Below are 15,756 nucleotides of genomic sequence, written 5' to 3' on the forward strand. Positions count from 1 at the left end.
ATTTTGTTTTATCGAGGCATTTGGCGATATTTATGAGTGCGTATAGCTTTACTCTTATATAAATGCTGCCCTTGTTGATAAAAGTCCCTTGGCAGTGGCAGTGAGACGTCATCTGATGGACCATCAGATGACGTCTGATGGTCCATCACGTTCCACCAAGGCTGCTGACTGGCAGTCAGTGTCCCAAATTACGTAGCTTGATGGAATTTTCAATAGGGATTATAATTATAACCTTAAATTGCAAGCTTCACCCTTGTTGGTGTTCGACTGGTGGCAGCTGATAAAACCCGTTTGCTCTACTGACGTCTAACCCCTGGTTAGCTCAGTTGGTAGAGCGCTCCACTTGTAATGGAGAGGTCCCGGGTTCGATACCCGGACCAGGTGGGTTTTTTCGGTCGCTCACCAGTCACCTAGCTGTGTTTGGAGATGTATGTTTGTCCTTTGTCCCTCTTGTTCCCCTTCTCCAGGGATTACTTTCGTCATTCTTGTCCAGCTCGCTTGCACCTTTGCATTTAATTGCATTATAATTAAAACTGGTAATCGTCTCGTTTGCGCCCTGGGTCCTCATTCCAAGACAGTCCTCGGCCCTTTCCCGTCGATATTGGTTCATGAACTTCCCTCTCAGCGAATCCTTGCAGGCGGTGCATGAGGTAAGAGAAATCTCGCGATTCTCGAACCAGTGCCTGGCCGTTCCTTCGAGCGCTAAGTAAAGACCCTGAAGGCGGTGTTTGTCCGTCCATCCGTTGTGCTGGGCCACTCGCTTGTACCGTTGTAGCCAGTCCTCGCCGTCTTCATAAGGCTCACCGTGGAAAGACGCGGGCATACGGGCAGCGACGGGAAGGACAACGACGGGTGGAGTGGTCATCATCGCGGTCTTCTTTGATTTCTGCGGCAAGGGTCCGAGTTCCCGGGGTAAGCCTTGGTTACGGCGACTTGACCGGGCATCGGTATGGTCTTCTGCGAAGGGTAGCCTCCAGGGACTGAGCACGTGACTTGGACGGCGTGTTTTTGGAGGGCTACGGTCCACGGGCATAGCATGCAAATAGCCCGCACCTCCACCAAAATGTCACGAATGACAATTGACGAGGAAATAAAAACTAAAGAAACTAAAAGTTTAATGGGGCGAGCTTGTGCCCAAAAATAAATAAGGGAACAGATGAAAGCAGAGCGTAGGTGGCGTCGAAGTCGGCGTGACAGCATAGTAGAACGCTGGGGCAAAATCGACTCCGGCTCGCCACGCGGAGCCCCTTATGTACATGCGCAAGCTTCTGGAAAAATCGGCGTAGAATGTTCGACGCGTAGAACCTTCGGACCTCGAACAAGCCCAACAGGATTCTCGAATTAACCAGAAAGCTAAATTGCAAAAATAACAAAAGGTGCGTCGCTCCCACGAATCGAACCCTGGCTTTTCGCGTGGGAGGAAGGCACGATAACCCTTAAGCCATGCGCACGCGGCCTACACTCTTAGAAAAAAGGGTATGGATAGTCCTCCCTTAGGGAAGGAACGGTCTTGTAACCTATGTTCCTTTAGAAAGGGAGAAACTTTCGTCCCTGAAGCAGGGGAGCAAAGTTCCTCCGTCGCTTACATCTCAATATGGCGGCTCCGAATCAAGCAAATCGAGTTCGATAAGGCTTGACGAGGACGCTACGTCTCTTGTACGGGACGAGAAAAGCAGCAAACAAAATCGTAACACGAGCTTTCGCAAACTGTGTTTATTTCCGAAGCCAGATTCCCCCCACAGGTACAGAAACTTGCGTTTCGAAAGCAGTTACTCAGTCTTCTCGTCGACAGCACTGCGATGTTAAACGGAGACAACCGATACCCAGTTACTTCGCTCACTTTGCGTCTTACCTTTGGTGTTCCTCGAGTGACAATTCCTTCGTCAACCGCACATCACGGAGAAGGGCAAGCTCAATCCGCGAAACCCAAAGCCGCTCTCGAAAGAACAAACTCGAAGCCGCTGTTTAATGCGTAGTGTGAAAGGTTAAATCGCTAACCACCAGATGGCGGGGTCAAGCAGAGTAATTGCAAGCAGCTAGGCCAGGTGGCGCTAGGTACCGCCCAATTCATGTTCTACAAAAAATAATTTGCTTGTTCAGGCCACTACTGCGCTTGGGGATCCTCTACTGCAGACACATAACGCTCATTACAAGCATCAGGTGAACATACGTTGAGCACATACACGGCACACACAAATATCACTACAACGGAACACCACTTTCACACGTACACTACACCCGTAATCTGCGTTTCTGTTTTTTATACTGGTCGTTTTGAACGTACGGAACTTTTCGATGACTCCCTAAGCAATAAAAAGTATTCCCAGCGTGTTGATTTTTTCCCAGCAATGTCATACCTCTGAGAGTATTTTGAATGGCTCAGGAGATTAATCTCTTATTAAAAAGTAAACGCTCGATCATGCCGTAATTATTTGAAAGCCAATAAATCAAGCCGCTCCCATGCGGTTCGAAGCCATGACTTTGTTTCCTTACACGGCACGTCGTAGCCTGTATTTCTATTTGTGCTGTTCGCGCAAAGCTGCAATTGCCGTCTTGAATTAATCTCTGTAGAGCGGATACTCACTCAGCTGGAAGTGATGCTTCACGGGCTGGGAAATCGCTTTCGATCAACTTGAATGCAGTCAAAGCCGCGACTTGCGGCAGGTGTTAAGTGTACGGAGCTACACCCTAGCGAGCCCTAAAACTTCTAGCGCTCATCCTAGCGCAGTTTCTCCAGGAACCGTAGTATATTTAAACAGCGAAATAAAGGGTAGCTTCTTTTTTTTTCGATTTTACCTACTAATGTTTTTTAATGCCGAAATTCCATACTGTAAATATACGTACTTTCTGTCACGATTTCGTACTATTCAGTCCTTGGCCCAGAGCGCAATCGCTCTTGGGGACGAGACGATTCCGACAATCACATTGGCCACTGTAAGATAGTGATAGGAGCGTCTACTGTTCAAACCAGCGTTCCCACATGACTATCCGCACGTTGATCGATTGCACGTAATCCCTCAAGTGGTATTAAACTTTTTAATGTAAAGCGGAATGTCAACCTGCGACACCCCGCCCCCTCCAATTACGGCCCGACTGTCGGGCATCAATGCCCGACAGTTTACGATCTCATCTTGTTGTTACACGACTGATACGCGAACACACGGTCACATCGGCGATAATTCCAGTCTTCTGTTCACAACCCACAACACTGCCATCACGATGTTGCAGCTATGTTGCTGGCACGCACAAATACAGAACCACGTTGAACGCCGGTTACACTCGGTATCGGAAAACAGAACCGAACTCAGGACGGAAGGCACCCAGGCAGTCGGCAGCAAAACCTTCCCGTCTTGGACGCAGTTCCTGCGGTTTCCATAACGTCGAAAACGTCGACACATTTCCGCGTGGTTTCGCTGCTGTAGTGACTGTAGTGACTGTAGGACTGTAGTTCCGTGCCGCGCGAGACCCGCAATCCGGAGACGGCCATCCCCCAGTGTACGTGGCGCTGCTGGCACTGCTCCGGAACTTCGCTGTTTCTAACGGCTTCGTTTGCTCGTTTGATAAAATTAGTGGTAAAAACGTCAATGCAACCGAAATGTTCTGCACGTTTGGACTAGAAGACGGAATTACAGGCGGCCTTCGCTGCCGCTGAAGCTCAATCAACTCAACAGCTATTTATTAAGTAACATGCGCGACCTGCTCGAAAAACGAAACCGAAAGAGGATGAGCCGGGAGGGCGAAAGCTTTCTCTCGTCTGCCTGGAGAAGCAGAAAAACGTTTCGTTCCTCCACTTTGCTCGTGTCCGCTTGGGGGTGCGTCAGTAGAACGGAGGAAGACGCGCCGTTGCTACTTTTTTCCTCCATTTTTTCTTAGAGTGGTATACTCGGCCAGCTGCGCGCGCGGCAATATGCATGCCTTTCGCTTTCCGCCTTCTGGAGGAGATGACGACGGTTTCTAAACGGGTTCACTTTGTGCTTTATTGACTATCGCCATTAGGTCCTTGGGAGACCCATGGAGCAGAATAATACTTTGAAAATCCGTTTATGGGGCCCACCAGGATTCCTGAAATGTTCTGACGTACTAATCATAAATGTTTCATGTGTCTGAAATGTCCGTCAAAGCTTTCTAATGGGCCTGACGTACCCTTTAAGAATTCCGAAAGGGTGTAAAAGACCCGTCAGAGCTTTTTGAGAGGCCTCTTCGATTTGTCCCATTCTTTTTCGTGAAACACCACACATCATCATCATTTTTGACGGGTTTTCGTTATGGCTCACACGACCCTTCCGGATATATGCGTCGGGGAAGCCGCTATGCCATTGTTGGATCGAGCGGCCAAGACTTGTTCTCGAGGGCGCCGGTCGAGTGGCGTTGGAGGTGAACGCAGGAGTCACGATCCCTGTTCGTTCGGTCTTTCGTGAGTAACACGGACGTTCACAAACTTGCAGAAACTATATTTATTGCAAAAACGAACATTGAGAATTATTTGTAATGTGCCTTATGATTACCATAGTGAGGGTTTGTTTGGAAAGTTCAGAATGCTAAAAATATTTAACCAATGTGACTATAGATTATGCATCAGCTTAAAACTCGAGAGCAAAAAAAATACGCGTTTCTTGTCAGACTTATCCAAGTTAGTGCCGAACGATCACGTCTATTTAACCCGACACATGGAATATTGGAAAGTTACCGGCTGTAAGACAAACTATGGTACACAAACTCTACGTTACATTATACCTAAATTGCTCAACTACCTCGCCAGCAACGAAATTTGTTTAGACTCCATATCAACTAAAGATTTGCGTTCATTCTATTTGCACTTGTGATTCTTTATCGATGGCTACTATGTTACCTATTATCTACTTGTTTGTTTGAACTGTATAATGTTATTTTTAGGGCTAAAACAGTGTCTACTGGGTAGTGTTTATAATTATTCTGATGAAGATTTTTGTGTTTCTTATGTATATTGCTTGTGTACGCTTCTTTTATTTCTTTTTTCTTGTGCTGCTGCGCCTGTCACCGTATGGGGCATCGGGCTCGTCAAGCCTCCACTGGAGGCTTTTTCCCTTCTGTCCCTCGATATCATTTGGAAACTGAAGTTATTATTGTTATTATTAAATTGGGGGTAAACATTCATGTGCGTAAGTGTGGGCGGTATAGTCGGAAAAGGAAACAAAGGCAAGCGTGGTTTGGGGCTCAGCGCGTCTGTCACTGGCTGGGTGTCCCGTCACCAAGGAGGCAACTGGAGGCGACCGCCCCATGTTGGAAATTGACGAGGCGCCGGCCGAGCGACGTTGGGAGGTGAACACAGGAGTCAAGATCCCTGTTCGTTCGGTCTTTTGTGAGTTGAGATCCGTCTGCGTCGAAAACCCCCGCTGCACCCACCGCTAACTCTGCCATGCGAAGGAGAACAGTGCTTCCCTCCGTCCGGTGCTGGGAAAAGGTGCAAATTCAGACGGGCCCTTCTACAACGGTCTGTGAGGACGAGTTGGGCGATAAAGCCGGGGAGGCTGGCATAGCCATTTTCAGTCCGCTCGTGGGCGGTTTGCTTGCTGTTACCGTTGTAGATGTCTTTAGCAGGCCGGTTTCCGCCAGGAAGGTGAGCATGGCTTTGAAGGCTCGCTCCTTGGTCTGTTTTGATCTGTGCGGTTTCTTCCTTGATTCTGCAGAGGAACCCCAGTGGCGGCGCAGTACGCCGTCAGCACCGCCCGAGCGTGATCGTGTTCGGTGCATTTCGGGAGGAGGTGGCCGGTGTCGTCCCACTCGCCGCAAGCCTGGCAGTCGGGGTCTGCGTCCCACAGCATGTAGCGCTCGCGCACAGGGATTATGACACTGCGGGTCCTGAGACCGTAGATAACGGCCACTGCCCCACCTCGTTTCTCGCGCCTCTTCTTCGGTCCGGCTTCAGAAGCATCCAGCGAGCAGAAAAGGAGACGCCTGCCGCGACGGCATCAGGAACGACACAATTACTGTGCTCACGATTTCTCAAGGGTGGCGGATGTCGGTTGCGCGTTCGTGGTTTGTGGCAAACGGGCTTACTAACTGTGTGTATATGCCCCTGTGGCGCACCTGCTCGGTTTTATTAGTCGAGCTACCGTATATCCGGAATTTAGCCAGCGGCATTGTAAATACTTTGAAGATTTGTTTTGTGAGAGAAAACTTGGTTTTCTTCATTTTATCTGGTCGCTTTCGGTTACAGCTCCTTGCACCCGCGTACGAACAAACCTCGGTTCTTATCGTCTTTTTTGTTACAACATGTAGTAAACTTAATGTCTAAAATAAATTTCAGGGCGTTTTTAACTTCATTTTTTATATGATTCACAGCCATTAGGGCTTCTAAGGTGTTCATGGGCTAAGAGTATCTAGGCCGTAGGGTCTGACGTGCTGAAGGGATTTTTTTGACAGTGTAAGGGGCTGAGAGGGTTCGATGGGCGGAAGGGATGTGATGGGCTGAAGGTGTTTGGAGCACTGAGAGGGTTCCATAACAGATCAGGGCTGAAATGTTATTTTCAGTGGGGACAACTTCATTGACTGCCTTTTTCCTGTGGTATATTACGGTGCGTAATCCCCCGGTTCAAAGTTTCTGCTGTACGTAACCGTAAATGAAGATTTCTCCTCCCCATCATGACTCTCCCTTAGCATCCTCTTCTTCCATGCGGTGCTTAGCGATTGGTCTCTGGGTTGCTAATGGAAAGGCACGCCTGAAGACTTACCATCAAGGTTCTCCCTTAGTGTCCTCTTATTCCACGTGGTGCTTCGCGATTCATCGCTGGAGAGCTGGTGGAAAGGCACACCTGAAGTCTTCCACGATGTAGACTTCCATTTTGGGACGCAACAGTAAACTATTGAGCCAAGCAAAAGAGAACACGTTGAGCAGCAGGGTCGCAGAGCCACCACATAGAATGATGCGCAAGATGTCTTCTGGGAAAGAACAGGCCATCAAAAAAGAAGCGCGCAAATTTAGTCCGGCCGTGTCTTACGTATAGTATAAGTCACCGGAGCAATCGTGTGTCAAATGTTCCGGTGACTGGTAGCCAGGCTGAATCTCAAGCATAGATGCGACTTCTCTAAGCATTCTTAACCTAACGCAACAGAAGTAAACGGGTCTGTGCGAGCCAGCTTTTATTAGGATGGGAGTTCTGGTCGCACTATAATACTTTCATCGACGGAAATAAGAGTAACGTGGAAGTGTCAACTTGGCGGGTGTTGGTTTTCTGAACAAGATGGCGTCAAGCTTTCTCCATGCTTGTCACGCACACCATCGTGCTTGTCGTTCACACTTGATAGCCATGTCATCGCACTGCCCGTCCGTCCCACAACAGACAGACTGTTCGCTGCAGACGAGTTGACAGAATTATCGGCGGACACGCCTCAAGCATGTTCGAAACATGCCTGCTTTCTACATAGGTACGCTTCGAGCATGACTGCAGATCATGTTTGTGTGAGGGGTCTGAGTTCCATACGGCACCCCTCAGCTGCGCGCTCTCTTTTCTACGATGCATTGAAGTTTTGCCGCGGAGTACGCCACCGAAGGAATGAGTCGTCAATCCCCTGAAATCCCAAGGCGGGGGTGAGCGGGGGGGGGGGGAGGAAAGCTGCCATTTTGCATCAACCCCCGGCCTGCCATATGAAAGACTATAGAGCTATAAACATTGTTTGAGTTTAGTTATTTAATTTTTTTTTAAATGTCTGGACCCACCATGGGTTAGATATAGCGCTCCCTGTTTTTTGTAAATGCCGAGAACCCCGGAGCCGGTTAGAAATAGAGATGTCATCGAATGAGAATAACTCAACCTTCGTTAGAAGAAAGACTATTTCTATATATTTTTGTGTTGACCCAGAACGCAACCCTCACTGAACTAGCCACGAGGCGGCCTCTATTCTCAGACCCGCATGCATTATGTCAAGTGTCCTGCATATGCGCGGACTACTCGAGGGTCATCCACCGATATCTGGAATCAACTGACGGGAAGAAAATTGAATCAGATCTGACGGTTTGTCGATCGGATGTGGATTTCCAGGGCCTGCAGATGGAGTTCGGATCCAGATATCCGCGGGTCCGCATCTTAGTTTTTGCGAAGGCGGACATGCATAAACGTATGCGACCGCAGAGTATAGTTTGAATAGGTTTGTGACACCAAGAACTGCATCATAGAGTCTTTTGCGCAAGCAAATTACTGTCCTAAAAGGTATCTCTCGGAAAAAAGATTCTCCTTCACGCCAAGAAAAAGCTGTCTCTCCGAAGACCGCTTTACCGGTCATTCACACTAGAACCGGAAACGCGTTCGCAAAGCGGTTGCGAACGCGCAACCGCTTTGCGAACGCGTACGCGCAACCGCGGGTCCTGCATATGCGTTCGCAACCGCTTTGCGAACGCGGTTGTTTAAAAATGCAGTACAATTGCACGCGCACTTGATGTCATCGAGTGCGCGCAAAATTGTACTCGATCTTTATAGAACCGAGTTCGCAACCGCTTTGCGAATGCGGATCCGCTTCCAGTGTGAGAGAGCGGTTAGAGAATTTCATCTTGCCAAAAATGCGGTCGATAGATAAAGTAAACAATGAAGGGGCCACTATCTCCCGGGAAAGCGTGTACTTGTTTGTCTGGGAAAGAGTGGACAACGTTCGGTGGGGTGCGAATAAAACGAAAACATACAAGCCTCAAAAAAGTTTAAAAAAAATCGTAGGATGAAGTGCACCCACGGAGAGAGACCCTCATTAGCGGACCCTGATTCAAAATAGACGAACCAGTCTGAATCTGTCCATCGTTGACGATATTTTGTTTTGACACAGACACTTTGGCTAGTGAAACATGGCTTGTGCGTGTGTGTGAGTGTGTGTGTGTTGGGGGGAGGGTCCCATCAAATGCAAGTGAGCGCCTTTACTCTCTCACTTTTTTTAAAATTATAGGAAATGACACAATGCTATTATAATCTGTCCTTCCTTAATATTAGTGTTTAAAAAGATACGTGTCTGCACAGGTAAGTGTTACGAACCCCAAAAAATCTCCTTACTTTTGCGTAAACTGACGGTGGTGTATCGAGATCAGGTGCGTACTTGGGCTCTGTCGAACAGCTCTTCTAGGGGCGAACGTTGAAAAAAGAGTTGAAAATAATGATTTAATGCAGACGGCTGATTTTCTACACTGCCTAATATTTTGACGAGTCTTGCGCAAAACGTATGTTGCTTTGGCCAGCCGACGGCTGGTTATTTGTTTCTGGAACAAAAGGAAAATTTATCAAACTGCCTGCTTTACCCCCAGGAGGCGCCTATTCTTCTACTCTTGCAGGTGACGATTTTTTTATTCTTCCTTCTTAAAGAATCAAGTGCTTTTTCACGCTATCCCCGATTCCAAATATTGTACGTCCGTCCGTTCGGGCATTTCCCGCTGAAGTTATCGGGGAAGATTATATCACAAGACCTATACAGGCGGACCAAAGGTAAACACGAAGAAATATTGGCGCCTTCTATGACGAGAAAGAGCACTTGTCCCTCAAACCATAGCCTCCTCTATACTCCCAAAGCCTGGCAGTTCGGTGACGGAACCATCTATAGAGAGCCCGGTGGCAGGTTTAGAGCGTTAGGATTTGGTAGCACCGAGGATTTCTCGAGGAGTCAGGTGTTCAGCGCACAGCTTTAGCAGCGGCGAGGATCCGAAACATGGTCTTCAAACCCGATAAGAAATAAGCGGTAACCCGAGGAACGCGAGAAGCACGACCGGACGTTCCATCCTTCGGGAAAAATGTGTTTCTGCGTCTCGCCGCCGCAGAGCGCCCGTTACATCACTCTTGTAGTCTCTTGACTGCCGCTGTATCTTTTCGATTTCGGAGGCCGCGTCACCTGACGATCTGCCAGGCTTTGTCAGTATAGACGAGGCTATGCTCAAACAAATGAAAAATCTGCCGAAGGCATCGTGGGTGCATCTTCACGGCTACCTTTTCGACTCGCCTGGTTCATGCACTTGTGAACTACTCAAAACATACAAATCCCTAAACGTGTTCAGCTCCTTCGTCTGCGCCAAGCTATCGACGGTGGGCGCCTACCCATTTTAGACGCCATAGATGCGCGCCCAGCTTCCCCACAGGGGTCGCCCAGCGAGGCCTTGGTTTCAGCTGACGATCTTCCGACAGTTTTATTACCCTTCTTTTAGCTTAACGATAGTCACTTTAATGCACAATTTTCTAGTGTTTTGACTTGTTTGCCTCGGGGCTGAAGGTTTGTGTCCCATATCACCGTGCACATAGCATTTGTACGTGCCCTTATGACCCATCGTTGTGCGAATATGGGCCGTTCGATCTGCTACGGCGCCAGCGCCACATTTCGCGATTGTCGCATTGCGCCATATCTGTCGGCAGCACATTGAAGCAGAGTAGCACAGTCTGCCAATGCCGTCATCCTGCGATCACCCAGGCTCTGCGGCGTTGGAGGCGTCCCTCGTCTCGAGATAATCAAAATAACTTCCCTTGTGCCATTTTGTTCGTGCCGGCACGCGTCGGCGACTTAAAAGCACCACACTCAAACACCCCCCAAACACAAGTAAACGTAAGAGAACGGAAGCATCTCTTTCCCCCTATCACGACGGTCGGATGTAGCACGCAGACCCTGTATACATGTGAATGCAGTTCCTCAAGTGAATTTATCGGCAAAATTGGTGTCACCTGACCTGACATCGCGGGACATAAAGACCAATTCAATCTCCCCGCTGCGGAAAAATTGACGTCGTGTGACTTATACACTAATTCAGTTTCCCCGCTGAATTTGATGAGAAAGTGGCGTCACGTGACGTCATTTGACGTCACATAACCTTTGCCTCTTAGAGAAATTGACGGCACGTGACCTATACGTCTGTTCAGTTTCCCCACTAAATTTAGCGGAAAATTTCACGCCTTGCGACCCAAATATCAATTTTGTTTTCCTGACAAAATTTACGAAAAATTTACGTCACATGACCTATATACCTTTTCGGTTACGCGCTAAATTTAGCGGGAAAATTTACGCCTTGTGATCTGGGCACCAATCCAGTTTCCTCGCTAAGTTCAACGGGGGACATCGACGTCATGCGACCAGACCCCACGTGTCCTATACAACCATTCAGTTTCCCCGCTAAATTTAGAGGGAAAATATACGTCAAGTGACGCCTTGACGCATTTTATGCATATGATCCTAAAGGTCAATGTCGCTTCCAATTTTTTTGCCCCAGTTTTAGTAACTTCGTGTGCGTTATACATTCTAGGCAAACTGACATTCGATTGTTGAGGGCGTTCTTTGGAGGGTTTATATTATGAAGTCTGAGCCCACTTTCACCAAAAAGGTGCTTTTCAGTCTACCGCAAGAAAACAAAAACATAAAAAAACTTGGAGGTATATTTTTAGCCCAAATGTAACGAGATAGAGCATATATAGAGGCCAGCACATGCTTGTTCGTCGCTACGGAAAGAGAGAAAAGCACCCGCCATACGCACGGACACTGAAGATCGCACCGGCTAGTACCTTCTTGTTTGCAAATTACTGCGTAGGGAAGGTCGCACAGTTCAGCGTGCTGTTTTCGTGGCTAATCATGCCCATGTTCGTCGATTCCGAAAGCGAGCTAAGTACTCTCCGTACGAACAGCGCTGAAAATGGCGCCACAGTCAGAACCCCTTTTCACCTACGACCTTGACCCGTGTCTGATCTGACTTTACTCACACAGGCTCGAGTCTAAAGGTTGAATTCTGCAGAGCCAAGCTCAAAATTCGCCGTGCAAATACATATTACAACACGCCGCCGCGTATTCGTGGTTACCAATCTTCATACAACAAACGAGCGATGAAGTCCGCCGAAACCGATGGAGGATGCCAAAGCGCCAGTTGCGTGGGCGACTCCATCTGCACTCCAATGACGCAACTGCAAAAACAAAAGCCCGAGTGCAATATCTGTAGTGACCAAGCAGAGACAGCAGCTCCAACAACAAGAAGGTTTATTTCAAGCGATAGCGCGGCTTAAATAGTTCAGCGCCGATGCTTATCGACGCTTAAGAGAAGGAAAGAGAAGGAAAGGCGCACGCTCGCCTGCCCGTCCTGCACGTCACCGCACGACGTCACTTGGTACGATATCACACCGCCGGCTTGTCGCTGGTCCTGCGCGTCACCGCATGACGTCACTTGGCACGATATCACATCCCTCCCCCCTAGTCATCTATGCCGTATCGGTGCACCGGGCGACGCTGGCGGGAAGAACGCCTCAATACGGGAGTCTCAACCGCAGGTGACCTCGCCCCCAGACTTGACGGGCCCGGAAGGGAAACCCCGGCCTCAAGAGGGCCAGGCTCCGAACCGGGCGTTCCCGGAAGGGCAAACGAAGCTGTTGTCCCGCCGGTTGGAGTTGTTGTTATTATTATTATAATGCAATTAAATGCAAAGGTGCAAGCGAGCTGGACAAGAATGACGAAAATGACGAGTTTGTGTTTGTCCTTTGTCCCTCTTGTTCCCCTTCTCCAGGGATTATTTTCGTCATTGGAGTTGTTGGTTCCCAGGCCCTTCGCACGTGGTTCCGGTGGCGTCGATGGATACTCCCGTCGGATGTCTGGACCTCGTACATGACGTGACCCCGACGCCGTAGCACACGAGCAGCCAACCACTTCGGACCTTGGCGAAAATTCCTTGCGTAGACAGAGTCACCGCACTGAAAGCTTTGTTCTGGAGGCTGCCGTTTGCACTCCACGTCCATCGCATCGGGGTGAAGTTTTGACAGGCCCGAGCGCAGGCTCCCGCCCAGCATAAGCTCAGCTGGGTTCTTGCCGGATTCCGAGTGCGGCGTGGAATGTTGCTTGAACAAGAAGCGAGACACCTTGCAGGCTAGAGAGCCTTGCCTCTGCTTTCTCAGTGCACACTTTAGCTCCCGAACCATGCGTTCTGCTCTCCCATTACTCGCAGGGTGGTAGGGAGCAGTATACATGTACTCAATGCCGTTCAACTTCAAAAAGGACTGCATGTCCCGGCTAGTAAACGCCGTGCCATTATCTGAAACAATCAAATCTGGCAGTCTGTATGTTGCAAACATCTTACGCAGCCGCTCGATCACTGCAGATGAGTGCATTGACGTCATTATTTCCACCTCCGCCCAGTTTGAGAAAGCATCAACTGCGACTAGGAAAACCGCACCATCGACAGGACCCGCAAAATCGATATGCACTCGGCTCCATGCTCGCTCCGGTTTCGTCCAGAAATGCGTAGGCGCTTTCGGCTCACTTTGCCGGTTTTCCTGGCACGCCTTGCAGTGCCGCACAAATTCTTCGATCTGCGCATCCATCTTCGGCCACCAAACGTAGGACCTCGCGATAGCTTTCATTGCCGTCACTCCCGGGTGATTAGCATGTATCAAGATGAGGACACGTTTTTGCAGCACCTCAGGGATTAGCACGCGGTTTGCCCAAACCACACAGTCACGATGCACGGACAGTTCGTTCTGCCTTATCTCGTACGCACCGTAGTCTTCCGGTACCCCTTCTTTTGGCCAGCCGTCGATGATCCATTTCCTTACTTCCGATAGCCGACTGTCTTGCGACGTGCAGCCAGCAACTTCTGCGGCGGTGACTGGCGGGTACTCAGCGGCTTCGAAAAGCAATACGTCGCCCGGCGTTTCTGCTTCCAACCGAAATGCTGGTACCGGAAGCCTGCTCAAGCAATCAGCGTTCGCATGGTCCTGAGTTTTGCGGTAGTCAAGCTGGTATTCGTAGGCCGACAGCATTAGGCTCCATCGTAGCATGCGTGGTGACAGAACATCCGGTATTTGTTTCTCTCGCCGAAATATTCCTAGCAGCGGTTTGTGGTCCGTAAGAATAACAAATTTTCGCCCGGCTAGGTACTGATGAAAGTGACGCACTCCAAACACCACGGCTAATGCTTCTCGGTCTATTTGAGCATAATTCCGCTCAGCCTTTGTTAACGTCCTTGACGCATAGGCAATGGGTTGCTCCTTTGCCGTCTCGTCACAGTGAGCGAGTACAGCACCCACACCCACCGGAGACGCATCACAGGAGATTATCAACGGAGCACTTTCGTTAAAATGAACAAGCAAGGACTGCGATGTTAACAATTTTTTTAAGCCTTCAAACGCCCGTTGGTGCTCTTCGTCCCATTTCCAGGTAGCATTGTCATCAAGTAAACGGTGCAGCTTCTCGGCTATTTCGGATCTGCCCCGCAAAAAAATGTTGTAAAAATTCACCATACCCAAGAAGGACTGGAGTTCCTTCTTGTTAGTTGGGGCCGGGGCTTTATGGATGGCCTCGACTTTCACCTCGGAAGGGTAGATGCCACACTTATCGATGCGATGACCCAGGAACTCGAGGCTTTCCTGAAACAACTCGCATTTGTTTGCTTGCACTCTGAGTCCAGCCTTATCTAGGCGTTCGAATACATCCGTGAGCATGCGTTCATGCTCCTTGGCCGTTTCGCTAACCACCAGGATATCGTCCAGGTACACAGCTATTTTAGGTAGCCCAGCAAGGATAGTGTCCATTGCCCTTTGAAACAGTCCTGGTGCCACAGATACGCCGTACGGTAGGCGGCGAACTTTGTAGAGCCCTTGTACGGTGTTTATCGTGAGCAGTTCGGCAGTTGTATCGTCGACCACAAGCTGCTGCTAGCTGCACTCAGCAGCACCGCCCTCTTGTCCACGGCCTCCAACACCTTGTTGACGGCACAGTACAGTTCGATGCGCTCGACGTATTCTTCCCATGTCGAATTTCCATGAACGTCAAACTCCGAAATGCGGCCACCCAACGCCATCACGCCTGTTTCCAGCGGCCCGCACGGGCCAGACCGTGCCTCGTCGCCAATGTAGTGACCAAGCAGAGACAGCAGCTCCAACAACAAGAAGGTTTATTTCAAGCGATAGCGCGGCTTAAATAGTTCAGCGCCGATGCTTATCGACGCTTAAGAGAAGGAAAGAGAAGGAAAGGCGCACGCTCGCCTGCCCGTCCTGCACGTCACCGCACGACGTCACTTGGTACGATATCACACCGCCGGCTTGTCGCTGGTCCTGCGCGTCACCGCACGACGTCACTTGGCACGATATCACAATATCAAAGCACAATACCATCAGAAAACGGGGTGTTCATTGAATACGGTTGAAGGGCTCGGCCATGGTTCCAAATATTTTGGCGGTCGGAAATCAAAGTCAGTCAAGGACTGCCGGTGGCGGCGGTCTCCGGGCGAACAAAATAAAGCCCCTTCATCTTTCAAATGTAGCGCAAGGTACGTCGATGCACAAGGCACGTGCAACATGCAGCCCTTGGGACGATCATGACGGCACAGCGCAGCACTGAGCTAGATTTCAGACGCCATGAATTTCGCAGAAGTGACGCGCGGCACGTGTCTCGAGCATTTCTACAAAAATGAATGGCGCCAGCTTTCCCAGGATACAGGAGCTTTAGAACAAAACCTAGCTCATCTAGGTCGGCGCGAGAGAGCCCGTGGCCCGAGCCAAACCCGACCGTCCGAGCTGCAAGCGCAGCTGGGAACAACTTGTTTATTAGGAACAGGCAGCAGTTAAATCGTGGGTGAATCCTCCTTAAAAAGGCCATGAAATAATTATTATGCTTTCGCTAAACGTTACTGTACAGTTCTCCCAAGGTTTTTAAGATGATAATATACCAGGGGTGGCCAGGCTGACCCGGCCTGAGAGCCGCAAACCAAACCACACAACTTCCAAGAGCCGGGGGGGGGGGGGGGGGGGGGGGGACAAACTTTTGGCTAGAGCAATAATCTATAAGAGTCAAAAA

The 15,756-nt window shown here is 49.5% G+C and overlaps 1 protein-coding gene across 1 annotated transcript; it reads right to left on the reverse strand.

Moving 5' to 3' along the window:
• Positions 1 to 12,500: 12,500 nt before the first annotated feature.
• On the reverse strand, positions 12,501 to 14,761 carry LOC121834058 (the record flags this gene model as incomplete). The annotated part of the gene is made up of 3 exons (XM_042287798.1): positions 14,604 to 14,761; positions 13,428 to 13,611; positions 12,501 to 12,800 (listed from the first exon to the last, which is right to left on the reverse strand). Coding segments are annotated over exons 1-3 (642 nt in total), but the record flags the coding sequence as incomplete, so codon positions are not given.
• Positions 14,762 to 15,756: the final 995 nt, after the last annotated feature.

Source organism: Ixodes scapularis, unplaced genomic scaffold (genome assembly GCF_016920785.2).
Source record: "Ixodes scapularis isolate PalLabHiFi unplaced genomic scaffold, ASM1692078v2 ptg000323l_1__unscaffolded, whole genome shotgun sequence".
In the NCBI taxonomy this organism is placed as follows: domain Eukaryota; kingdom Metazoa; phylum Arthropoda; class Arachnida; order Ixodida; family Ixodidae; genus Ixodes; species Ixodes scapularis.